We start from the raw sequence: 27,384 nt of genomic DNA, 5'->3' as shown, positions 1-27,384 counted from the left end.
TGTTACAAAAGATAAACTAAAACTAAAAAAAAACGTCAAATGAAAATAAGTGATATTTTTACTAATAAAAACAAATGAGATTTGTGTTAAGTGTAAGCTCTATATTTGTTAAGTATCACTGCTACTTTTTGCTAGGAAATTTTAGAAGATTTTTTTTTAGATGTTTATTCATAAATAGGGCAAGAGTGCAGTATTATTTATTTGTGTTTTAGAATTTTATTATTTAACACAGTCATATTTCTTTTAGAATTTTAACTTAATCTCTTATTCTTAACAAAATTGCTGATATACTAGTAACTATATGTTTTTCAGTTAGTCAATGAACATAAGTTTACAAAGTCTAAATACTAGAGAGGTGAGCTATCATTTAAAAAAACAACATACACTAAACCTAATTTATGCAATATTTAAAAAACATATTTTTTAAGTTATTAGAATTCTAAAATGCGTAACTAAACGAGAGTGCGTAACGTCACAAGTGCGTAAAGATGCGAGAGGTTATTAGTTCTTAGCTTTACTTAAAACGCCCCTAACTAATATAAATTGAAGTTTTGAACTTTTAACTATCTAGTTTTATATATTGAAATTCAAAAACTTTCAAAAAATAATTTGCATATAAAACAATTTTTTTTTGCCTATAGCTTTTAAATGTAATTGAAGCTACTGAATTGTGAGAAAGCTCTTTTTTTTTGAATTCAAATAAGTTTATTTAAATAATGCTAACAACTAATGATCGGAAAATAAAACTTGTTTATTCGTAACTCACGTTGTTCAAATAAAAATATTGAACTTCTAAAAAAGTTATTCATATAAGTATTCGTAACAATGAAATAAAATACTGTATACTCTTTGAAGTTTTTATAATACAACTTTCTTTTTTAGTAAAATAAAACTTATTTTTTAAGTAGATTACGGAAACCAAAATTAACCAAACGATAACGAATTAGTTAGCAGTTGTATAAAAATACACATAATTATAAAAAGTTATTTTTTATATAAAATAAAAATTAATAATACTTTAAGTTTTGGGTTAAACTCCAATAATGTTTTCTATAAATGTATTTGAATTTAAACAAATTAATTTCTAATTAAAGTTTTGATATGTTTAAAATAGTTGTTGGTTTAAGTTTTATATAAATTTAGTTCTAAATTTGATTTATGAAGTTTATTACTCTCTTTATTTTACATTTAAGTACAATGTTTTTTTAAGGTGAATAATACAATCACACAAGATTTAAATGCATAACAGTTTTTAAGGTACTTTTTAAATATTATTTAGATAATTAAAACAGTTACTAGCATAAGTTGCATCAGTTTAAAAATTAAAGTTTTATACACATAGTTGCTTGTAAGTCATTTTAATTCAAAAAAGAAAAATATATAACACAATATTAATAGAAAATAAATTTATTTGCTATTTTTAATAAAAAAAGTTGCTGGTTTAAACCATTAATCTTTAAATAGTTGAATAAGTATGATGTAGCGAACAAATAGAAAAGTTTTTGGGCTTTGAGTTGTTTTATCAAAGCAGAATAAAGTTTCTTTTCACTGTATTATACAACCACTAATGCCAGCAGGTTTTTTTTCGAAATTTTTCGGGTTCATGCTGTCATTTGTTTGTTGTTTGGTTTCTTCAGAAGTAAAGTTTGTTTCTTTAAACTCTGACATGGTTTATTACTTAAGTTTTATTTGTTTACTAAAATGATCTACAAGTAGTACATGTATTTGAAAGATTTCAGTGTAGTCTAACTTTTACAACTCTTTATCTATAATTAAAAAATAATAATATTGTGATAATTGATGCTCTAGGTTCTAGAAGTATCTATTAAAAAAATTTGTATTAAAAATGTTATTTAATTACAACATTTTTGTTAATAAACAAAACTAAACTTCACTTAAAACAAAAAAGTGTTATTTTTCTGAACTTTATTAAAGTTGTTTTTTGATAATTTTAGTAATTAGTTGAACTGCAAAATTTCAGTTTTTATTATCTTAAAATGTGTTCGGCATAACTAAAAATCTATTTCTAAAAGTTTAAAATAGCAAAATGACTTAGGTCTAACTACCGACTAGTATAAGGCTTTTAAAACAAGCTAAAAAATCATTTGAATTTTTTACCCACATCAAGCCAGTTATTTAAAATTATTGAAGTATAATTTGTTATAATGACTTTAAACATATACCTTGTTTAACAAATTTATCTTTAAGAATCTCAAGTAAAAACCTCAGTTTAGTTTTTCTTTAAAAAATCATAATTTTTTGTTTTAACTATTAAATTTAATTTATCATTAAAAAAATATAGATAGTTTACTCTTGTTTCAAATACCAAACAGTTTATAAGTTTAAAACCAGTAAAACAAGCTAAGCTCATATAACACTGGTCTATAGATAATTTTAGATTGTGTTTTATATTTGTTGCTTTAAAAATTTCTTATTTATTTTCTAAAGGTAAAACCATTTTTTAAGGATAACTTTTTTTAACTTTTAGCTTCAGCTAAAAACTAGAAAACATACAGTTTTTATTTGGAAAATTTTCTGAAAACTTCTTAATTTTTAAAACAAGACTAAGTGCTTAAACTGATAATAACTTTAAGTGTAAACATACGTTTAAATGATTGTTTAAACCTCTACTAGTTATGAATGAACTTTCTATATAAAATTTAAACTTTCTGTATTATCTTATAATAAAATTCAAAGATATTTTTTAAATAAAAACTATAAAGTTATTGAAAGTAAGTAACAGCCATATATATGTACATGTATATATATATATTTATACATATAGTCATAATAATTTTAAGCACATATAAAGTATTATAACAAGAACAGTTCACTTTTAAACGCATGTGTTAAAAATAAGCCTGTTTTGTATAGAATTATACTGATGTGTTATTTTTTATTTAGATTATAAAACAAACTTTAGCCTGTTTTGTATAAATTGAAACTGATGAATTAATATTTTTTTTAGTCTAAAGTTCAATGTAAATCAAAACTTAAACATTTTTAGTCAAAACAATTATCTGTTTGAACTTTTTAAATTTGTAAAAGTTTTAAAAATATTGTTATGTGAATTTCTAGATACAATTTATAGGTTATGTGAATACACTAGTTCACATGGTTTTTGTGCTTTAATTTTTTTTTAATGAAAAAAAGAGTTTTTTTTTAAGTTCTAAACAAAAATTAATTATAATCAGATTACGTGAAAACAGAATTCATAGTAAAAAAGGTTTAATTTTTGTGAAAAAAAGGTTAAAAAAAACCTTATTTAAAAAGCGTCGTTCTACAATAAAATAAATTTAAACCTAACGTAACAAACTAGTTTTACTGAATAAAACTCTAAGTTGAATTTTGATTAAAACAAATATGAATAAAAAAGGAAATTAATTAAACTGTATGGTTTTTAAACTACCAATCAACTGCTTAAAACCAGTATTCGAAAAATATTATAGTTTTCAACCTTGAATGTCTTAAAATTACAAGCAACTAAAGTCTTGTAAATTAAATTTATTTAGTTAACTAGAATATATAAAAAACTAAGAATAAATGTTCATTGGATTGAACAACGGCAACTGTCAACACTGCTATTTTCAAATCTTCGTTTCACCAACTCTGCTCTCGCTTGCTTCATCAAATCATCTCTCTTTGCTTGCAAAGACGATATTTCTGCGTCACAGTTTGCGATCTCTCTCTGGTTGATCTCTCTATCTTTTACATTTTGAATTTCTTCATCGGTTATTACCCAGTATTCTCTCCGATTTTTCTTCATCTCTTTTTGTTTTTTTGCATTCTCTTTTAAAGCAGCTAGCTCTTTTTTGAATCTTCGCTCATAGCGAATTTGCTCATCAATTAAAACTAGTTGTCGTTCAGATTGCGATTTGCAACAGGTGGTTTTAGTTTTGCATCTGGCATCTTTCAGGTCTTTTAGCAGCTGATTAATTTCATCGTCAGATTTTAGTAAATTTAATTTTTGCATGGTAATCAGTATAATCTTAAAAATATCTGTTTATTGGATTAAGCTCTAGTTATTGTGTACTTTTTAGTTGGTTAATTATTATTTTTAAATTAAGAATTAAGTTTTTCGGAAAAGTTTAGTTGCTTTTCTTTTTATGCTTGAATGTGGTTATAATACTTACTTTCAAAACAAAAAAAAAACTTGCAAATTAAATAAATTTCAATACAAAAACTGTTTTCAAGCAAAAGATATATGCAAACTTAGTATTCTAGGGTTAGTTATATATAATTACCTTATTAGATTGTAGTATATTTCGAGGTTTATTTTTGACTAGAATCAATTAAACTTAAGTAAATCTAACTAAGTATATTTAGTTTTCAAAAATTTTTTTTTTTAATGTTAGTTAATTTATATATAAAATATTAAACTGTTTTTTTTACTTTAAGCTTATAGATTATTGAAAAAGTGTGAAAAAATCTTTAAACATTTTGCATCAATTTTAGTAATCAGCATATTTAACGTTATCTTTTTTTTTATTTTGTTTATAAAAGTTGCTTTAAAATACTAAAACATTTTCTAAATTGTATATAGCTTGAAAAAGTAAACCTTTAATTTATAAGAAAAAGTAAAGCTATAATCTACAGTATTATTTCTATTTTAAAATCTATAATCTAGATTTTTACAAAAAAAAAAATGTTGTTGCTTATAAACGAATAAAGTAAAATTTTTACTAAAATAATTTATTAACAAACTAATATTATACATATACAAGCTTACTATAAATATAGGCTTATTGTATACTACTTATATATGCGTTTTAAATTTTTCTCATGTTAATAACGAAACTTGTTTTTATTTGTGAAAGACTTTGACTTTAGATAAAAGTTCAGTTTGTTTTAAATTAATTTTTTAATTGTGTTTGTAAACAAAAATCGACACGAACTAAGTTTATTCGCTTAAAAGTATTTATCAAAGTATATAAACAAATTTTGTTTAACAAACTATTACCTAAAACATTTAGATTAATTTGTACAGATTTTTAAAGTACTCTAAGCTTAAAATAGAGTAAATAAACTTTAGAAACGAAATTTAAAGGAAAAATTAAAGAAAATACTTAAAAACGTTTGTGTTATGAAAATATAAACATTTTGGAAAGCGGTTTTTTTGGTTTCGGAAAATTTAAAAACAACGTTTTTAAAATTATATTTGGCTAGTTAGCTGTAATGTGGTAAAAAAAAAACACAAATTTTAAGTGTTAAATTTTTTTTAAGAGTATTTATCGGATATAACTAATTTGAATAAATTAAATACACTTAAATTTTTTTTTCCCGCTAAATTATTTTCAACTTACAAAACTAGCCTTAAGTGTTTCTTAACAAAACATAATAACTGAAAAGCTTGATATTAAACTCTATTAATCTTTTTAGTATTTAAGACTTAGCTAACTAACATTTCTTAGCGTTTAGGCGACGAATAAGTTAAATAACAATTTTAATAATCATTCTCATTTTTAAACTTTGTGTTAATATTCTGTTTGCTTGAAGTACATTGCAATTATTTTAGCATTAAAATTATTAAACTTTTTAGAACTTTTTAAGTTTTAAACTCAATTTGGAAATTTTATTAAAACATGATAAACGAACTCTGATACAGCTCAGTGTATTCAAAGTTGAAAAAATACTTAAATATTTTTGAATCAAATTATATTCCTATGAATTTAAAATACAACTTTGCTGATTTTGAACATTTTATAATTGCTTTAGGTCTGAAAAAATTTTCTGTTTTTACTCTGATAAAGCTCAACTTTTTTATAAGTAAGTTTTATTGAAACTCCAATTTGTTTTGCTTTTCAATATTTTATAAACTTTATTCAAAATGTATAAACATTAAGGTTTTATATAAAAAATAACTAAGAAAACATACGAAAATTATGCTGAAAACTGCGAATTTACTGAGAAAGCTTTACTAGTCTTTTTGTTTAATTTATAGTTCTTTTTATGTTGTAATCATACATAAAACCATTTGTATAAACTTTACTTTTTCAACTTTTTGTCAAAAAGAATTTTCATACTTATACATTTGTCCGTAAAGTAAAAAATAGTGTTTGTATAGTTTACAACAGATTATATCCAAGTTACATAAGCTTTGTTACATAATTCAAACAATAGCTTTTATTAATGAACAACAGTACATGCCTTTTTAAAACTTAAATGTTTGAAATGGTAAAAAATATTAAAAAAGTTTTTAAGTAACATATATATATATATATAAATATATATTGTATTTACACCTAGGCGCCAAACACTTTTAATGTATATAAGGCTTCATTTTATTAGCACTTCTATATACTTATCGTTTTACTTCTATATACTTATCTTTTTTATAAAACGAAGTTGTTTTAAAATTATACTTTTTAATGTTTTAAGCATCAAATAAAATCCCCAACGAAAATACTTTAAGTTAATGTATAAGTTTGTAATATAAATTAAAAGTATTTTTATCTTAGCTAAAATGATTTTTGTTCATAAAAGTTTAAGTGAAGTACTGTAGGGAAAAATATGTGTTTTAACTAAAAAACAGTCTTAGAACACTATAAAAAATATTATATATTATAAACATGTATATTTCAACTAATGAAATACTAGGATTTTTCTTAATTATTTTAAAAAGTTAAGACATTTTTACTTATTTCTTTTAATTTTAAAACTTTGTCTGTCTTTTAGTACATACTAATAAAAAAAATTAGCAACTTAAAAAACGATTAAGAATAAACACTTTTTTAATTAAACTGTTTAGTCTTCAAATGTATTATTTACAAAAAAAGTTTTATAAGTTCTAAAAGTTAGTCGATCAATAAAATGATAGTCGATAAAACGCATGAAAAAAGTTTTAATTATAATAAAAGTATTTAAACGTTTGATGTTTGTTCCAGTTATTAAAGTAAATCATCTGTTTGTTGAATACTACTTTCAGTGGGTCATTAATGTTGACGGTAAAAATTTTTGTATTCATGCAGGACAAAGCTAAAACAATCAGAAAAAATTAATTGTTTTGAAGATATTATACTGGATAGATACATTAGAAGAAAGTTTAAATTTAATCATGAATATCCCGTGTTTAACCTAGTGAGTTACAAGCAATCCATGATGTTTTTAGGTGATAATGATAAACATAAAAACTATGAAGCAGCTAACCCATTAGCTAAAGATTTTGTACACCTAGAATTAAATGATAAAGTTGGGGTTTTAGTTAAAAAGTCCCGTGAGAACTTTCGAAAGTCGAAAATTTTTTGTAGTACTTAAGTTGTTCTATGAATCATGTAGCGTTGTAAGAAAATTTCTTCAAAGTTTAATTTACATTCTATCTTGAAGTAGATACAAATGAACTAAAGTGTTTTACAATTACTTAGCTTAAAAATAAAGTACTATATAAACGGTCTGATGTTTTTTATTGTAAGTTTTTCATTCGTTTGCTTGTCTGTATTTAAATATTCGTCTAAACTTTTATTTTTTTTAATTTTGTTACAATTTATAGATATGTACAATATTTAATAGAATGTAGTTTTTCAAATTTCTCTGGGATATTATACTGTATAACGTTTTTTAGTTGAAAACTGTAACATACTTATTAAGCTTGATAAGTATAATTGCTAATAACATTTTTAAAGTTAGTTACTTTTATATTTTACAGGTGTTTATTTGTAAAACTAAACATCTGTAAAACTTCTTTCTAAAAACATTTAGAAAAGTTTACTTTAGTATTCAAAAATAATTATGTTATTTTCAAAGAAAAAAAATATTTTACAGATTATTAAATAAAACTTATTATTAAAAAAATATGTGTGTTTGCTACGAACAATATTTACAAAATTCATATTATAATAGTTGGTAGTAAGTTTAGGTTTTTTTTTACTATCAATATAAATAGCATAGTAGCAATTTAGTTTTTATTTTTTAATGTTAAAGTTACAGTATTTATCAAGACGTTTCTAAGTTGTCGTAATTATTAAGCTTTAAGTATGCGTAGGTTTCAGGTAATTTAAGTAAAAAAAAATGTAAATAAACATTAAACTTGTTAATAAGTTTTATTAGTTTTTTATTAAGTTTTTGTTTATGTGATATTTTTAATTGAATCAAACTAACAACGATTTTGTAAATAAAATATTTTTTTTTAATGTAAACGCTTCAATTTTTAAATTAACCGGTTACTCAGCGAAACAGTTTTCGTTAATTTTAAGCATAAAGTACAAAACTTAACATGAAAAAAAATTCAAAACATATTACATGTATACTTAGTAATAATAAGACTATTTAGAATTAAAAGTTTATTAATTAACATTGTGTTTAATGCACGTGGCATTGATCACATTTAACAAACTCAGTAAAGCAAGATAGACAAAGCTGTTTATACTATCACTAATTTTAACCATATAATATAATATGTTTACAACTTTTACATAACTTAATCACAAAATTAAATTGAATCAAATCCGAAAAATTAAAATATTGATTAAGAAAGTTATTATAAAAGACTTACAAAGATTTAAGTATAAAAATTTAAAATAAGGTATGTACAGAAAGCTCAATAAAAATTTGTATAAAGACAAAAAATAAAAAATAAAACAAAAAGGACTTGCTAATTAGTATACTTCTTGAGTTATTAGATTGATGTATTGATAGCGAACACGATTTTTAATCTTTCTATGTTACACATTGTAGATATCCTACTTGTTTTTTTTTTTCGGTCAACTTTCCGTATTTTTCCCATTTAATATTTTTTCTCGAAACAGTTTTTTTTTGAAGTTTGCATTATGAATAAGTATTTTAACTTGTTTTATTTCTTGCAGTAGAGTCAACAGAATTCATTTATTTATTATTATGTACAACCGTTACTTTGCATAATACGCTTTTGGTAAGGCACTTGCTGTGGCTACGAAATTTTTTTTCTACAGTTGTATGTATTTTCATTTAGCTAGTTGTTTCTACTTTTTTTAGCGTTTTTTGATATAGTTCAGTGTTTTCAGATTAAAAGTTAGACATAAGTTATTTGTTTTGGATTTTTATTTAAGATTTCTGAAAGAGCTATTTTTTGAATATGCTTTTTTACCAGTTCAAGGAACGATTTAGTTTAAGCTTAAACTATGTTATTTTAAAATGAAAGGAGGATAGTAGTAAACTTATTTTAGAATCACAAAAATTTTCAGCAAACAACAAACGTGAACAAAAGTTACGATAAAACAAACCTACGCAATTTTATATTGCAAAGTAGTTTTGGATTAAAATTTTACGAGCATAAAGTTAATTTTATAGACAAATTTATAAATTTCCAAACAACAATCAAAGAAACGTTCAAAGAATTTGGTTTTAGGATCTTGTGCACGAAAAACCCTACCAATTGTTGTGTCGCACATCACGGATACTTCAGTCTTGTCCAGGACATAATATAGCCATAAGTGTTTAATAAAAATATATTTTATTTTAAAAACAAGCGTTGAGTTCAGAAAGGTTAATTTTACTAAATTTGGCGTTTATTCTAGGTAAGTTACAAAATTTGCTTGATATGTTTCATATAAAATATGTATGTACTTGATTATCGTTTTTTAAGCAATTCGTAGTAACTTACTAGGGGAATTTTCGATATTAATAAATAAATCATGAAGTAATTTTTAATTGAATTTTGTAAAAAATTAAATTCTGCAATTACATTTTAATTACAAGTTTGTCTTGCTTGCCTTGAACATAAACCTTACATAATAGGTTACATAATAATTTTTTTTGTCTAACTTTTGCTTTCAAAACTGTTTTGCAACTTGCAACTTTGTTATACAAAATTTACTTAGTTAACCCTTTATTGATTTTTGTAATTTTAAAAGGCCATGTAAAGGTAGCCATTCAACAAGAAATTCTGAAATAACCTAGCATTTTAAAATTTGCTCAAAAAAAATCTGGTAAAGTCAGGAATTTTAAACAATTTAACATGTAAAGTGATTAAATATAAATAAGAAAGAAAGAAAAATGTGAACACTCACAATTATGATCAATGGATTGGTGTGGAGAAAAACCTTTTGGTCATTGAGCCTCACACCATTTATTTTATAACTATTTTTGAGCAGTTTTAATTAAAACAATAAAAAAGAAACTTAAGATCAACAAAAAATCAATTATATTATTAATTAATTGTTTTTTTTTATTGTACCATTATTTAAATTAACTCAAAAGAAAAAATTGGTGTGCATTCTTTTTTATACCCATTTCTGCCAATATTGACTATGGAAACCATAGTCTACCATGGGCACCACACCGTCTCCTCCCACTAGATTTAAATTTTTACAACAATGTACGTTTACATTTTTCTTGTTGCTCTTTATTCAAGAACAACCACGAAAAATGCAATATAAAGTTCCATAATAATATAAAAAGGGCATAGGAAATAATTATTATACACAATACATTTATTATACTTCAATTATACTTCCCCAGAAAACGTTTATTGTTGCAAGAGGTAGAGTTTGAGACCGATGTTTTTTTACCATAAAAAAAACAATAAAAAATTATAACCTATTTTAAGTTAAGTTACTATAAATTTAATTTGAAAAGGGTTGCTAGGAGTACTAAGGTGATATTTGCTTGACTTATGAGTACATTTGAATGGGATGTATTTTTGCTTCATTAAGGATAATCTAAAAAAAAAAAAAATTCAAAATAAACTGTTTGCCACCCAAAAAACTAATTCACCCCTAAAAATTACATATTTTTTGATTTTTACTTAAGGAGTAATAGAATCACTTATACATATCCTAGACTTATAATTTATATCTTAAATGAAAGCTTATAAATTAAAGACACTTCAACTGCTTTTGTTGTATTATGTTGTCATTATTACACTTACTATGCAAATTTTGTCTATAAAATCGTACTTTTTTTTTCTAATATAAAAACATGCAATTGAAATGACATTACATCAGTAATACTTTTCTGCCTAGCTGACTTGACACATTATATATTCTAAATCAAAAAGCTAAAAGTAAAACAGCAAAGGAATTTTCTTTTTGTATTAAAAAAAGTTTTTCATAGACAAAACTTGCATATTTAGCGTAATAATGACGTCATAATACAACAAAAGAAATGTCTTTAATTTATGCCTATAATTATAAGCTTTCATTTAAGATATAAAATATAAGTCTAGGACATGTATAAGTTATTTTATTACTGTTTAAGTCGATAAATAAAAAAATAAGTGATTTTTGGGGTTACAATCAGTTTTTTAGGCAGCAACTTTTTTTAATAATTTATAATTTTTTTCTTTAGATTCTTGTTAACTAAGCAAAAACACATCCGAACCATATGTACTTATTTAAATACTACAATATGATCAAAAAAATGTGCTGTACTCCCTACCCCTAACCCCTAGGGTTGCCAAAAAACCTTATATCTTGGATATACCTAGAATTTGATAATTTAGGCTAAAATAGCATGAGAAAACCTGGAACTTATGAAATTAAAAAAAACATTGCATTTTTAGTCTTAAATTGTGTTAAGAAAAGACATTGAACATTACATAACTTCAGTTTGACATTGGTGCAATATCATGCTAGGTAATTACAAAAAATTTTTGTATATGATAAATTTTTTGCACCTTTTAAAAACCAAATTCTGATACAAATAAAGTAGTTTTATTAAACAAGTCTGATCTGCCTCAATTTTTTTTTTCACTGGCTAAAAAAGTTACCTACCTTCAGTTTAAAATTTTTTTAATGAAATAAAACTGTTAGCTCAAAAAGTATTAGGTGAATAAACTTTTAGAAAGATTATAGTTTTCCACAAAAACTGACAAAAGAATATTGCATTGTGGTACATATGTCTCTATTGGAAACTTTTCACAAGTATGACCATATCTCAACGCTTAATTCATTTTTTTATACTTTATAAACTGTTATCTTTTGTACAGTATAGACAAAGTTATTGTTAATACTTTAAAGCTTTCACATAAGACCCAATGACAGTTTTTAATAACCCTAATAAATTTAAAAAAAGGTAAGTAACTGTATTAACTTTAGACAAATAAATAAAACAGGCACCGTTCAATTAACTTTACTTTTATTTGTATCATAATACACCATAACTTTTTCTAAACCTTAAATTTATTGAGCTAATAAGTAGTAACTCTTGAAGTTTATGTATATACATAAATTCAGTACAACCTATATTGATTAAACATTGAATATTATGGTTAAACTTTTTACATTCAAGTTATTTTCACAGATTTTGTGAAAATTTTGTATGATAATGACAAGTGACATGCAAACCAACTTCAATCCAAGTACAGGTTTTTTAATTTTTTTTTATTAAATAATCAATTAAATACATAAAATTTTGTAAAATTTGTATGATTGGTATAATATATGTTACCAACAACAATAGTTTTTGCTCTAATGATTGTTGTATTAACTTGATAAACATTATTGATTGCTTTTTAGTTTTAAATTATATTTTTTTGATATTTAAAAATTTTCAACTTACTTATAGTTATTATTTTTTAAACTTTTATTAGTTTTCAACATAAATATGTCGGACATTTAATGAGTTCAAAATGATTATAACTTTTTTTTAATTTGTTTATTTGTGAAGTTTTTAAACACATACTCAATTTATCATTGTTAAAAGTATTATATCGCTTTCAAAAGTACATTATAGATTTGTATCTTAGAAAACACTAAAATCATTTAGAAGAGGAATGTTTTATAGTGTTTAAGTTGTATATAGTCTTATTTTAGGTATAATTTAATATTATTTTAAACTAACATATTTGTTTGTTATATTTGATTAGTTAAATTAAAAATTATTTTGTTTTTCAAACTTAAGAAATAATAATTCTTAATATTTAATTAACTAATTTTTTAGCCATTTTAAATTACATGTTAAATAAAAGTTGTTTGTTTGAAATATTTCAAGTTGAAATAAAATTCTTGTTGAAAAGTTTTTTTTTTGATTTGGTTAGAACTGATTAAACTTTATGACCAATAAAATTTTAATACAAAATATTTATGATCTATTGATTTTTTACTCCAAGTTATCTATGACCACTTAAATGTTTTCATAAAAGTTATTTATATTAGTGTTACTGTGATTTTAGATTTTTTTGTCTTAGCATAATTTAATTCTGTTAAAAAGTTAGTTTAGAAACAAAACAGTGAAATTGTATATGTATGTGTGTAATACTATTACTAGGGTGGCCACAAAACCTAGTGTCCTGGAAAAACCTGGAATTCAAAAATTAAAAAAAAACCTTGAATTTTGAACAAAGACTTTTAAAAATCTGAATAAACCTGAAATTTTAAACAATTCTTAAATGTTAAGTAGTAAAATTTTGATTTGACACAATAATCTAACATATAGGTAAAAGTGTTTTTCATCATCATCAATATTTTAAATGAAAACACATTTAAAGTAGCTTTACAGTATCTAAGTGGGCCCATAACTATAAATAACAAAAATAAAATTAGAATTTCTCTTTCAAAATTTGTAGGTAGAAAGCTAAGATTCTAGCGCATCATGTGCTTCAAACAAAACTAAAAAATTCCATCTGTAACAAAAGTTATGGCATTTGAAACGCAATTTGAAGGGTTTTTGATTAGTTGAAATTTTTATATGCTCAAAATTTGAAAATCAACAATAAAAAATAATTTAAGGCCATAGGGGGGGTGGTACAACATTTTTTTTTTACAAAAATTAACTTTGGCTTTTATATGAAAGCTTTAAGTACAAACTACAAGCCAGTTTTTACAGAATTAAAAAATATTATTTAACTTTAGAGATATTTTATTTTTTGTAAAAAGTTTCCAATACAAATGTATGGACTGCAAGTTTTTCGGGGTCAATTTTCTTGGAAATTTTAAAATTCACTAAAAATCTATCTCCTTCATTTTTCAAGCAATCTTCTTCAAATTTTCAGGAAACGTTCCTTATAATAAAAGGAAAAAAACGTTACTTTAGAATTTAAGTAATTTTATAAAATTAAAATTTTATCACAAAAATTAAAAAAAAAAGTGTTTTTTTTTCATAGAAAATATATTTTTACAAAAATTTTTTTAATTCCAAAGTAACATTTTTTTATTATTATATAAAGATTAGACTGTGAAAGTTTGAAGAAGATTGCTTGAAAAATGTTGGATGAGATAGATTTTAAATGAAATAGTCTTTTTTTGCTGTTTTAGTTTTCCCTTCCCATAGGGAACATATTATGCGGCCCAAACTTTGACTGGTCATATCTCAAAAAATAATTTGAATTTTTTAAAATGATAAAAAGCATCTTGGAACTTAAAAAAACTCTATAAAATCAGATCAACTTGTAAAAAAACATGGTTTACCCCCCCCCCCCCCCCCCCCCCCATGGCCTTAAAAACTACTTTATTATATTTTTCAGAGTTTAGGTAGACATTTTAAGAATTGTATAATAAATTAACTACACAATTTAATTTACTTTTATTTTATTATACTAACAAAAAGTTATTTTGTTCTTGTATTTTTATCAATATTTTAGTAATTTTTTAAAATAGCAAGTTTCTTGAACAGGTAGAGCATATATATGAATATATTTTTAAAGTCCTCAGATTTAGTCAGTTGAAAAAACATTAATGAAATATGCTGTACTTGTGCCAGTTTTTTATTAAGAAGAAATAATTTCAGAAAAAGGACTTATTTTTGAGTCTACTTTTTAAGTTTTCACTAAATAATTTTAGTAGAAAGAGTTCTTTATTATTATTAATTTTTTATAGTATTTACTAAACATCTACAATATGTTTAAAAGTGAAATAAAATATACGTTAAATTTACAAATTTTTTTTCAAAACAAAGATATTTATAATATTTAAAAATGCATAGAGGAAAAACATTTTGTAAGAGCTACCATTTAAAGGTCAATAACTTTTGTTCTATAAGGATTTTTTTTATTTTCATTTGTAAAATTCTTGTAAATAATAAACCTTAGACTACATTTAAAATAAGTATCTGTTAAGATTTAAAAATATTTATTTTATAGGAAAATTATTTTCTAATTACTAGTTAAACGCAATTTGGGCCCAATGTGAATATTTTTTAATTGATCTTATACTACTTAAAAGTTATAAAGGGCATAGGGGGGAGGTAAATACATTTTTATACAATTCGATCTTATTTTATAGAGTTTTAAATAAGCTACAAGATGCTATTCACAGATTAACCTTGCAATAGTTAGAAAGTTCTTTCGGAACAAAATTTAAAAAAATCAGAAATTAAATATTTTATAAAAAAATTAACAGAAAAAAACAGTTTTTTTTTGTCAAAAATGAGATAGATTTTTAGTGACTTCTAGTTATTTACTATTTAGCTTGTGCCTCCCATAAGGAACCTATTATAGTCTCCGACTTCCGGCAGTATCTCAAAAGTTATTTTGAATTTTTAAAGTCTGTAAAAAGTGACTTGTAGCTTATTTAAACTCAGTAAAATAAGACTAAATTGTGATTTAAATCACATATGCTTTAACTTACTTTAAAACTAAAAATAGACCCAAAAACGTGTACTTTCAAAAACATGGAAGAAATTTCTCAAAATTTAGTGGTCACCCCATATTACACTGTAAACGTTTTTATTTATTTAATGTCATATATTGATCAAATATGCTAACTGTTAATATAAAAGTCAGCAAAATTTTAACTCAAACGGGTTGCAGCTTTTGCAATTTACAAAGTGCATTAGCAACAAAAAATGTCATCAGTAAACAATTACAATAACGATGAACAAAAATTTTGCTTGATTTAATTTATAGGCTCTGTAGTCACAAAAATAAGTAGTGCATTTAACTTGTTGAGCATTTTTTAATGTCATGAAATCTCAGCATTAGTACACTGGAATGATTTAGTATGGCAAGCACATTTTTTAACATTCTAAACCTATTGTTTACTTGTTTGACTCAGTTGTATAATAAATTTGAAAAATTTATTGTTAATATAAACTATAACTGTTAAATTTAATTTGGTTACATGACAATTCAAATTCCTACAATTCAAATTCCGACAATTCAAATTCTTAAAAAGATATTTGTTGGACTATATCTAAAGAGTAAAATAAATTTGAAAAAAATAAAAATATGTATGTAGATCTTTATATATCAACAAGCCACTTTTTATTTTTTGTTAAATTTCAATTATTTTTAAAGATATTTTAAATTTACTAAAAATAACTATGTATTTTACTTTATTTAAGCCATATATCAAAAAATAATTAATGTTTTGCAAAAAGAAAAAAAAAAGGCTTGTAGATATTAAAAGAACCTGCATATATATTTTTATGTTTGACAAATATACATTACTTTTTTAATTTTGGCCCTTCCAACTTTTTTTTAAAGAGTTTGAACTGTCCGAATTTGAATAGTCGTGCACCTATTTAATTTAATTATGAATCAAAATAAGGATTATTTTGCAATATATTTGTTATATGCTAAATTCAACATAATTTTTAGTTTAAAGTTAATTTTTGGCCACTATGAGTACATTTCAACACACAAGTATGACTTTAGTATGGCTCTTTTTAATCTGAACTTTTTTATGATTAATTTATAAAACGGTTTCAAGTGTAAACATAGATAGTGGAAACTAGTTTTTAAAAACAAAAAAAAAGAAATAAAAAAAGGATGGCAAAAGACATTTTCGTAACTATTATATCACTGTACAATATACATACTACTTTTAAAATAATATTGCTTACATATGATTGGTTTTTCATGAAATTTTTGGTAAAACAAGAATTTTCTTACAGGAATGCCTTCAGTTTGGCAAAAGACGCTTTCAAACCTGTCAAACAAATTTCTCAACAACCAAGCAGACATACTTATGGGAGGATTGAAAGAGGTGATCAACAAACTGCAGAGATCAAACCAGCTGTTAGAGAAGAACAACGATGATCTGGCAAACAAAATGAGTTGTGTTATGAAGGAGAATGTGGTTTTGAAGGAAAGGAATATGCAGCTTGAGAAAGATATAAAGTTTGTTTTTTTTTTTGTTTTGTACTTGTAAAAAAAGTAGTGAATTTACTTCATGATCTTTAACTTAAGGCAGTTTATCTTGTTTTGCATCTCCTAATCAGGTATTGTTAGTTGCCACTAAATAAAAATAAAGTTTTTATTACTTGATCTTTAGTACAACTTAAAATAAGTTTGTTTTTGATATGAAGTAAATATGCAAGTAGAGAAAGATATCAAGCTTGTTTTCTTTTCTAATTGTTTTAAGTAAAGGTTTCTTTTGAAAAAAAAAAGTTTTTTACACTATTAATAGTTAAAAAATTTTCATTTAAAATATATGTCCAACTGAAAAAATATCTTTCAGTATTTGATTATTGTATTTGTTTTTTTTTTCTTTCATTTTAAAAGCTAGTTTGTACAGAAACTAACTCTTCTTATGTTTTTGAGTCAGATAGCTCAATTTTTAAGGAAATATTGCTTGCACTATTTAGAAATTCTGTTGTAACAAATTAAAAAAAAGACAAAAATAACAAAAAAACTTATTTTTTTGTTTTTTTTGTAATAAATTTTTTATTTTTTTAAGAATTTATTACACAATTTCTAAATATTGCTCGGTACATTTCCTAAAAATTTGAGGTAATTATCTCAGAACATTTAGGATGTGATAGATTTTTAGTAGTATAGTCTTCTTTAGCCTTTTAGTTTGCTCCTAAAGGACCTGTTGTACTCTCCAACTTTAATCAGCTGTATCTCACAAACTCTTTTGCTTATTAAAAATCTGTGAAAAGCAACCTGTAGCTTTGTCAAAACTATACAAAAAAGTTCAAGTTATTAAACATTTGATATTACTTTTTTTCCTCTTAATAATTGGTTTGTATTGTAAAGTATATTTGCACCTTTGTGCTTTATAAACAATGATTAAAACTAACTATATGTAGTTTATTATTTGCCAAATATATTTTTAAGTGACTTTTTTTATTAAGCACGTGTTTATATATAACTTAATTAAAAAACTCAAAATATATAAAATTCTTATTCTTAATATATTCAAGTATTTGAAATTAAGTTTTAAACAGCACGATTTACGAAACTATCAAGAAGAGTTCATCTTTTGTACCGCAACAAATACAAAAGAAGAGAGAAGCTCCCGAATGTAACATGAGCAATAATGGAGCTAATAGCAAAGGTGCTTATAATTGTACTTCATAAACCGTTAAATTATAAGTAATTTAACAATAAAAAGTTTTGAATATTTTAAATTAGTACGTTTTTGTTATCTAATTGTAAGAAATCTAAAGTTTTGCTCCACAGGGCTTCGACTTTTCAAAAGATTAGTGATTTAAGTTTTTTAATATAGTTTGTGATTATGTTAAGACAAACTTAAAGTTTATTTGATAATTAATAACAGTTGGAAGTTTAAGTTTTTCCATTAAAATATGTTTAAATTCTTTGATTACTTATTATTTAAAAAATTGTAGGTTCAAATAATAATAGAAATAAATTTTTTTATAAACATACTTATGATAAGTTTTATTTAAAACATACTTACCCATATAAAACCAGATATTTTATTTCTTGAGAAAATGACAACCCTACTACTTTTTTATTGCATTTCATTTTTCAACAAAGTTTTATTTTGAAGTTACTAAAACACGGTTGTTGCATGAAAAAACTCAAAAAACTGAAATAAGCAGCACATGTTTATAAATTTTCAACTTAAAGTTGTAGAAAAAGAAAGTGCAGAAACTAGCAACAATGAAATTGAAACTAAAATAAACTATGAAACTCAAGAGAAAAGTAAGTTGCTGAGATTTTTTTATATGTGTATTTATTTTATTAAGTTTTTATGGAAATCACTTAGTTTTATTAAATATAGAACAAAAAAAAAAACTACATCCATAAATAAAAATCTTTTTCACAGGGTATTTGATAAAAACAAGTACATATAGTTTATATTCTTTATATTCTACATTAACTTTGTAATCACTACTACTCACAAGTAAATTTTCTGCGGTATATGAATAGTAAGGAGCTTATAAATACCTTTGACATTAGAGTTTTAAGATAGATTTTTTTTTTAATTTTTACAAGTACCACAAAAAAAAATATGTGCAAAATTTAAGATGTTTTGAAGAAGCTTTCACCTTGGCGGAATTCAATTTTCTAAAAACCACCTAATGCAAACTGTATGGGACCAAAAAAATGCGACCTTTGAGTTTTACATGTGGCCAATTAACACAATGTGAACAATATAAGACGGTTTAAAGAAAGTTTTATGGAGGCAGTTCTTGATGATATGTAACTTTTATCACTTTTTAAAAGTTTTCTTAAATTTCCATAGGTTTTTTTTTAAATCAAGAAATGCCAGCATAAAACTTTCTTTAAATCATCTTAAATTGTGCACATGTGTTTATGTGGTAATGGCCATATGTGATAACTGGTTCAGCTTAAAATTCTAAGGTCGTATATTTTTAGGTCCCATACAGTTTGCATTCAGATGGTTTTCAGAAAATTGATTTCCGCTAAGGTGAAACTTTTTTTAAATCATCAAAAAATTTGCACAGTTTTTTTTGTGGTATTGCCAATTGTAAAAAGCTTTTAGCTGAAAACTCAAAGGTCACCTTTAATATAAACACCCTAATGTTCAGTCCGATTAGACGATTACTTAATGTGTATATATCACAAAGTATTCAACACTGGTTTATTACTTGTAGTAACATACATTTTTACAGCTACTTTTGATTTTGCAGTTGGAAAATAATATTTGTTTCAGAAATTTCATAAAAATAACTCTGTACAAAATTTTAGATGATCTGAAGAAACCTTGGCACCAACAAGTTTTCCAAAAACCACCCTAATGCAAAATGTATGGGATACGAAATTACGACCTTGAATTTTTAAGCTTAATTTTTTTTTACATGTAGCTGATTTTCACACAAACAAATTGTAAACAATTTAAAACGATTTAAAATAAGTTTTATGGTGGAATTTCTTATTTTTAGAAAAAAAAGCTGGAAATTTAATAAATGAAAAAAAGTACATAAAATCACGAAATTCCACCTTAAACTTTTCTTAAAATCGTTTTAAACTGTTTACAGTGTGTTTTGGTGGCAATTAGCCACATGTAAAAAAACATTAAGCTTTAAACTCCAAGGTCGCAATTTTTGGATCCCATAAATTTTGCATTAGGGTGGTTTTTAGAAAATTAGTTGGTGTCAAGGTGAAAGTTTCTTATCTAAAATTTTGTACAGATCTTTTTATAATGATATTTCCGAAATGTATAAATAAGCTGTAAAAATAAGCACCCTAATATATATACACCTTTATACTAAGGTAAGGACTAATGTTTAACATATATAATGTTACTTTCTTTAGTTAGCTACTAATCTATGATAAGATTTTAGCTTTGACAAAGTATTTATCAAAATGTTTAGAAGTTTAGTAAATATTTAAAAAACAAGATTACTTGATTAAAGTTTTAATGTACAGGGAAATAAGTGCATCTATAAACTTATATCACCAATAAGATGTTTTATACATTGAAATAGTTTTGTACTTGTGTTTTCTTAATTTAGTTTTTGTGTTCTTCTTTAACCTTTAAAAAAAACTCTTAGATTTACAAACTTAATCAGCAACAATATTGAAATATTTTTTCTAAAAAGATTCTTAATCTTTCATGGTCACAATTGATAAAATTATGTTTGTATCTTTTAACAAGTAGTCTAACGTTCAATGGTTTGGTCAAACTTTTGACAATAAACTATTTAATTACAACATAATATTAATATTTAGTAGTTAAATTTACATTAAACAAACTGATTGATCACAACATGATATTAATTTCAGCACCAGAAAACGTTGAAAGAACTTCATCTCAAGACGAAACAACTCAACCGCTTGACCAAACCAGCCCGTTTGATATACAGTCTTCTGATCTGAACACCGGTGAATTGAGAACTTCTTCAGACGGTGTCAAGCAGTTTCAGTGTCTTATGTGTGACAGGAGTTACACCAAAAAGGGCAGTCTCACTCAGCATATGAGGGTTAGTTGATACTGTTTGTATAATATTTAGTTTTACAAGCTCAAAAACTTATTTTGTTTGTGATGCTTATATTCATAGTTTAATAGTTGTTTTGCAGATTTACTCAGTAAATGATGCTAGTTTGATGTTGATTTTTCATGTTTTGCTTATTAAGTTTAAGTATGTTTCACTAAACTTTTCAAAAGGTACGTGGAGTAATTTACTGAAAAAATATGTAAACATAAAATTATATATTATATTATGTTCAGTATATTGTTGTTCACCACTTAAAAGAAAATCTGTTCACTACTGATTTTTTTTTTTAAATTGTAAAATAAAAATTGTTGACAACTATGCATATGTAGCATTTTTAACTTAATAAATACAAAATAATTTTATTTACTACTCGTCAAATTTTATGAACAGAGTACAAATTTCAAGGTGTAAACTTTGAGAAATACTTAATTTAATATTTTATGTGATGAATTTTTACCAATAAACATTCTGCTTTGATTTGCCGAAGTATTATAAAGCAGTTTATTAAAAGTTGACTTAAGTTAGGTTGGTTTTTAGACTGTGAGACTATTTCTATGTAAACAGCTTAGTTTGAAAACCTAAATTGTACTAGTAATTTTGTTAAAGCTATCTCGTATCTTAATGTTTGAGTGTTTTAATAACACAATAAATAAAAAAGAAGAACACAGCTACAAATTCAAAAATTCTTTGTAGCTTCTGTATAAAGTATAAATATTAAAGTCAGTAGAACATTACTTATTGAAATGAACTAAAAGTTATAAGTGTTATCATATTTTGTATGAGTGTTTTTATTTTAGTAGTACTTCGTTTAATACCTAACAGTTAAGTCAAATGACATAAGTTCGACATTGATTAAGTATACCATTGTCCTCTTTTTAACTAGGTACATTTTTCATAGCAACATTTTTCAATGTTAGATAAAAGTTATTAATTTTATTACAGTTAATCTATCTTCTTAAATTAACATATGACTGTATCTACTCCTTCAAGTTTGATACTTTTGAAGTTAAATACAACAAAATAAAACAAAATACAAACACTAATTTCAACAGGTTCACGATTCATCACGAGCATTCACTTGTAACATCTGTCACAAGAAATTTCCAACTAAGTAAATAGTTTTGTATATAAATAAATTAAGTGATATACAAAAGTTACACTACAAAAGATAATTATAGTATTTCATATTCACATGTATAAACTGTAAAATAAAATTAAAATAAACAATAATCTTCATTATTAAATATATACTTAATCCTATTTAATGTTACTTAATACCAGGAGGCGATTTGACGAACATTATCGTATTCATTCTGGGGAAAAACCCTATGTTTGCACCCACTGTGGAAGGGGATTCACTCAATCAGGTTATTTAATATTTTAAAGTTAGATTCATTTATATTATAAAAAACCCTATACTTGTACTGTGGAAGGGTATTTATATAAAGTTAATAATTTAAAATATTTTGCTTATTATATTTTATTTATTATAGTACCTTTGCACTCATTATGCAAAGGGGGTTTACTCAGCCAGATTTTACATTATGTCATATCAAATTATGTTTGGTTTACTAAATTAGTGTAACAAAGTTTTTAAGAGCTAATTAACATTGAAACTAATTATACTGAACTTAGTATAATAAAATAATAAAGTTCTACTAAAAATTAATAAACAGGAAGTCTCAGACGTCATATTCAAGCTGTACATCCAAATGAAATCATAAACAACAACAACGACACAAACAACTATGACGTAACAAACATCAGCGACATTCCGATCTCCCAACTGGGATTTTCCATCAACTCACCGCCGAGCATGGTCGTGACCTCACAAATGCGCAATGACGTCATGAAACGTAACAATGATGTCATGTTCCCCAATTTGGGCTTTTCCGATAATTCCCTCCCGAGCATGGTTGTCTCTTCTAACAATGAAAAATCCCCTAACAATCAACAAACTTCTAACAATCCCTCCAATAATGACATTGATCTTTTCGGGGGTTTCCCAGATTTGAAACCGCCCGTGATTGTCGCAGCTCCAATACAGAGGGAAAACTCTAACGATGATATATCAAGAAACGCAGCTAAATCCTCTGATGGAATGTGATAAGGTTTTTTAAGTTGAATCAAATAATATGTTGTTGTTTTAAGTTTGAAGTTAAGAAATAATTTATTTTCTTATATTTTAGATTCTGTTAGTAAGTCTGAAAGCCTTATGTATTTAAAAGTTTCAATTCAAAACTAATCACTCTGTTTCAGTGAGATAATATAAAAAGTTTATACGAGAAAAAATATTTGACAGTCAATAACTATCTACACTTACTATTCAGTTACCTACTATTGGTATACAATACTAATTTCGTTTTCTCAATATTTTTCAGACTTTTAAAACAAAAAAATCATCCTGATCATCAACAGTTGTTTATTGAAATGAAGGTATTTAAACGATGACACGTAGTTCTAAATCCGAGACCTGCTAATTATTTCAATCACCTGTAAAACTACCTGACGATTTTAATCCTTCTTGGAATTAGTGATTATATTTAGATTTTTCTTAAAAGGCTTGCTTGATTTTGTAAAATTTGCCAAATTTCGACTTTCCATAGATATAAATGTTGCTACATGTATTGTATATAGATTGTTATTAAGTTTAAAATGTTTTTAATGTTAAACAGAGAATTTATTTCTTTAATTGTTTTTAAAAACTATAATGTAACTTTTAATATTAAAAGTGTTTTAGAATCTTAATACATTTAACTTTTTCTAGACACAAATTGTATTTGATAAAACTTTAAGCTTTCTGTTTTCATGAATTTTTTGAATCAATATTTAGAAAGGAAACTTACGAAAAACAAACTGCCTAAATATTGAACTAATTTATAACATAAAGTTTCAAGTTAAAAGTTAAAATAAAGCTTAGATTTTTTAACAGTATAATAGAATGTACATTTGTTTGTTTATAATAATTAGTTTTAACTAGGGTTGTTGTGATATAAACATAAATTAACTAAAAACAAGTAGGTAGGTGATGTTTAGTTTTTGCGTCATTTAGTTTTTTTTTATTGTCTTGTCATTTTATAATTGATATCTTTGCTTTTATATTTTTTTTAATTTTTCGGTAAATCATTTTTCAAGCTTGATTATGACCAAGTTTAAATCATAAGTTTTTTATCATGATAATTTATCTGACTAACCTTTTACAATTCCTCTTAAAATGACAATTGTATTCCAGCTTGTTATATAATGTCGTTATATTTTAACTTGTAGCTGCTTTTTATAAAATCTAAAGTTGCTTTTTATAATGTTTTCTGCTTAAATACCTCTTACAGTGTATAAAACAGTTTTTTGTCATTTAATTTTCGAAAGTATTTTTTCATCTTTTGGTATATTTTCATTTGTTTCCAATTTCTCAGAGTTGTACATTTTTTATTGTATATTTTTGTCTAAATGTAATGTGTTAGTAGTTATAATTTTACTTGTTCGATATACTTGTTAATAGTTTCATATATAATTAGCTTATTTTATTATTAAAATATAATTTTACCTAATTGATAAATACTTTAAGGTTTAGAAAACAAAAAGTAATTCTTATTCTAAAAGTATATTTTACTAAATCATAAAATTTTTTTTAACAAAAAATTTGAATTTATGAAAGATTATATTTTTTACGACAGTCCAAGTGTACCAGGATTTTTACTTTTTAAACGTAGATACGTCTAAAGTATTAAAGTGATATGCTAACACGGTAAACTTAACTAAATTTATAAAAAGCAGTATAATGTTTTGGTCTAGCAACATAACAACCAACTATAAGAAGAAACTATACTAGTTAATTTTTTGGCAGCAACTTTAAAAATATTAATTCCTCTTGTGTTTATTCTTAATTTCGAATCTTAATTAATTTAGTTTTTCAAAATAAAAATGTAATTGAATAGTAAGTTTGGCTTAATTTTAAAATCTAGTAAGTTATAAACAATTAAATTAAAACAGCAGCTTTAAATATTTAATCAAAAGTACAATAGAATAATCCACAAATTGAAACAAACAAATTTTCTTCGTTTAACCATAAAATGAAATCAATATATTCCGGACTTTTTAGTCATATATATCTTTTAAAAAGTAAAATAATTTCTTTGTTTCAGACTAACTTTTTTAGACATTATTTCCTAAATTAGTTCATACTACGTATTTTTTTTTTTATTAATAGAAAAATTAGCTGTAATATACATTAGATATATGTTAGTCTATGAAAATACTATTTTAAAAACCAACTTTATTTTTACTTTTTTCAAAAATTCGAATTCTTGAAAAGGTAGTTATGTTTATATTAATAATGTCATTCTTGAAGTTATTTTATGTGACTATAGCTTTGATACTTTTTTTGTAAATAATTTTGTATAAGCTCAAAAATGAACAAACTTTAAATCCTCTATTTTTTTGTTATGATGGATTTGCTGGACAGTTTTTTACAATTCCTTGTATAACTATCAATTTAATTTAGCTTCTTAAACATTTGTTTAGGTATAAAAGTTGTTAGCTGAGTTCAGTACTTTCTAAAGTTACTTTTTTATTTTAAATTAAATCCTTTAATTTGACAACTTAGGGAAGAAAACCTGGAATTTAGAAAACTTTTAAACAACCTGGAATCACTTGAAGTTTTGTGAAAAATCTGAAATATTAAGTTGTATCATATTTTAATTGTTTACACTTTATTATGAAAAATTTCTTGCACTTAGTTATTGTTTTCTTTTTTATTAACTTTATATTAGCTGTTGCAAGTTTAAAATAATATTTCAATAAATAGGTTTATAAATAATAAATTAGAAGTTAACAACAAATTGTTACTAGACTGTATGGCTGTTTATGTTATGTATCAACATATAGGTTTTTGAACAAATATATGAGAAGAACTTTGAAAAGATTGATTCAAAATTATTTTGCAATACAATGAAAAAATTAAATAAAAGTAATACTGTGGTTAATTAGTTTAAATCTATCAAAAACTTCCTCTTTTAACTTAAGATTAACTTACTCATATAGATGATAAAAAAAGATGTACTTTCAAAAGCTAGGAAGAATTTCTGAGAAACCAGAAGTTCTGAAAATTTGTTACTCCTACTAAAATACATCTTAAAATTTTCAAAATTAAACTTTTTTATGTTTAAAGTTTTGAAACTTTTTTTTCAGCTGTTCTTTTCACATTTAACAGAAATGTACATCTTTATTTGACATACTTTGTCTTTATACATTGTGTTGATAGTAAATATTTTGTTTGGACATAATTAACTTTTAGTGTTTTATTCTATCCACACAAGCTTATAGTTTTCAAGCACTATAAAATTTATACTTTTACTTGTTTATTTACTTTGAAAATAACAAAAAGTTATTGGTAAGAGTAGAAATTAATATTAGATAATAATAAGTATGAAATTAGGACTGTTGTAGTAGCTTGTTAAGATCTCTTATTTATCCAAAAAAAAAGTTTTTAGCCTCGAACAAAAATAAGAATAGATGTTTTAAACAAATTTTGAGCCAACATTTTTTAATTTTTTATTTACTAATAACGTAGTATTTGTTTTACACTTCAAATAAACTACATTTGTTTTGAATAAGTTTTGATAATATACAACCTTAGGTTTAAAAAGAAATAAAATTAAAAGAAGTCTTAGACATTCAAATTAGTCTTTTTTTGCCACCAACCTCTAATACTGTAGTAAGTATGTATAAAACAATTCGTACATATTAGGGCACTAAATTTTACATATATAGAAACAGAAATATGTAAAACTTTTTCTTAAGTTTTTACTAGCTTAAGTTAGAAAGAAGTTCTACATCTCGTTCTTGTGAAGTAACTTGTCAAACTATTAAATATAAACATTAAAAAAATATTTTAGTAAAGGAATGATATTTAAAAACCTTTTTTTAAAAGATTGGTTTATATGAATATATGGAATATTTAATGTAAATAAAATATGTATAATAAGAAAACTAAAAATAAATATTTATAATAACTAAAAATTGTAGATGTATAAAGATTTTAATTTTCTCATACTTTCTAGGATCTAATTCTAAATTAAATCAAAGCTCTACAGTAAAACTATAAATACAGGTAAACTTATGTACCGTTTAGTTTTCACATAAATTATTGTTTAACTATGTAGTTTTATGAATATATAGTCTTTGAATGAACAAAATTCGCAAAACAGATAGCATAATTAAATAATTTGTATCTTTGGTGTTATATTTTATTAAACGACGAAAAAATACGCTCAAAGTGTTTGGTAATAGGAATTGGTACACGAAAAACCTTTCGGTTATACACCACTAGAATACATTTTAACATCTTGTTCACGAAAAGTTTACTTTGTTAAAAATTGTTTC

The 27,384-nt window shown here is 24.0% G+C and overlaps 1 protein-coding gene across 1 annotated transcript; it reads left to right on the top strand.

Moving 5' to 3' along the window:
• Nucleotides 1–12,225: 12,225 nt before the first annotated feature.
• On the top strand, nucleotides 12,226–23,510 carry LOC145850079 (uncharacterized). Its single transcript, XM_082955225.1, has 9 exons — nucleotides 12,226–12,277; nucleotides 16,744–16,969; nucleotides 18,022–18,131; nucleotides 18,668–18,742; nucleotides 20,792–20,988; nucleotides 22,056–22,114; nucleotides 22,285–22,370; nucleotides 22,680–23,114; nucleotides 23,385–23,510. The coding sequence occupies exons 1-8, from the start codon at nucleotides 12,232–12,234 to the stop codon at nucleotides 23,108–23,110; spliced, it is 1,230 nt and encodes a 409-aa protein (XP_082811351.1). The 5' UTR covers nucleotides 12,226–12,231; the 3' UTR covers nucleotides 23,111–23,114; nucleotides 23,385–23,510.
• Nucleotides 23,511–27,384: the final 3,874 nt, after the last annotated feature.

This window comes from Thalia democratica, chromosome 2 (genome assembly GCF_965202585.1).
Source record: "Thalia democratica chromosome 2, ktThaDemo2.hap1.1, whole genome shotgun sequence".
NCBI classification, from domain to species: domain Eukaryota; kingdom Metazoa; phylum Chordata; class Thaliacea; order Salpida; family Salpidae; genus Thalia; species Thalia democratica.
Note: the sequence above shows the minus strand (reverse complement) of the source record. Positions and strands in the feature narration are given on the sequence as shown.

Excerpts from the sequence above, each read along its gene's own strand:
- LOC145850079 (XM_082955225.1), top strand. The coding sequence starts at position 12,232 with ATGATAATGACAAGTGACATGCAAACCAACTTCAATCCAAGTACAG. Across the intron at positions 12,278-16,743 it reads CAACTTCAATCCAAGTACAG|GAATGCCTTCAGTTTGGCAA; the intron begins GTTTTTTAATTT and ends ATTTTCTTACAG. Across the intron at positions 18,743-20,791 it reads CTATGAAACTCAAGAGAAAA|CACCAGAAAACGTTGAAAGA; the intron begins GTAAGTTGCTGA and ends TATTAATTTCAG.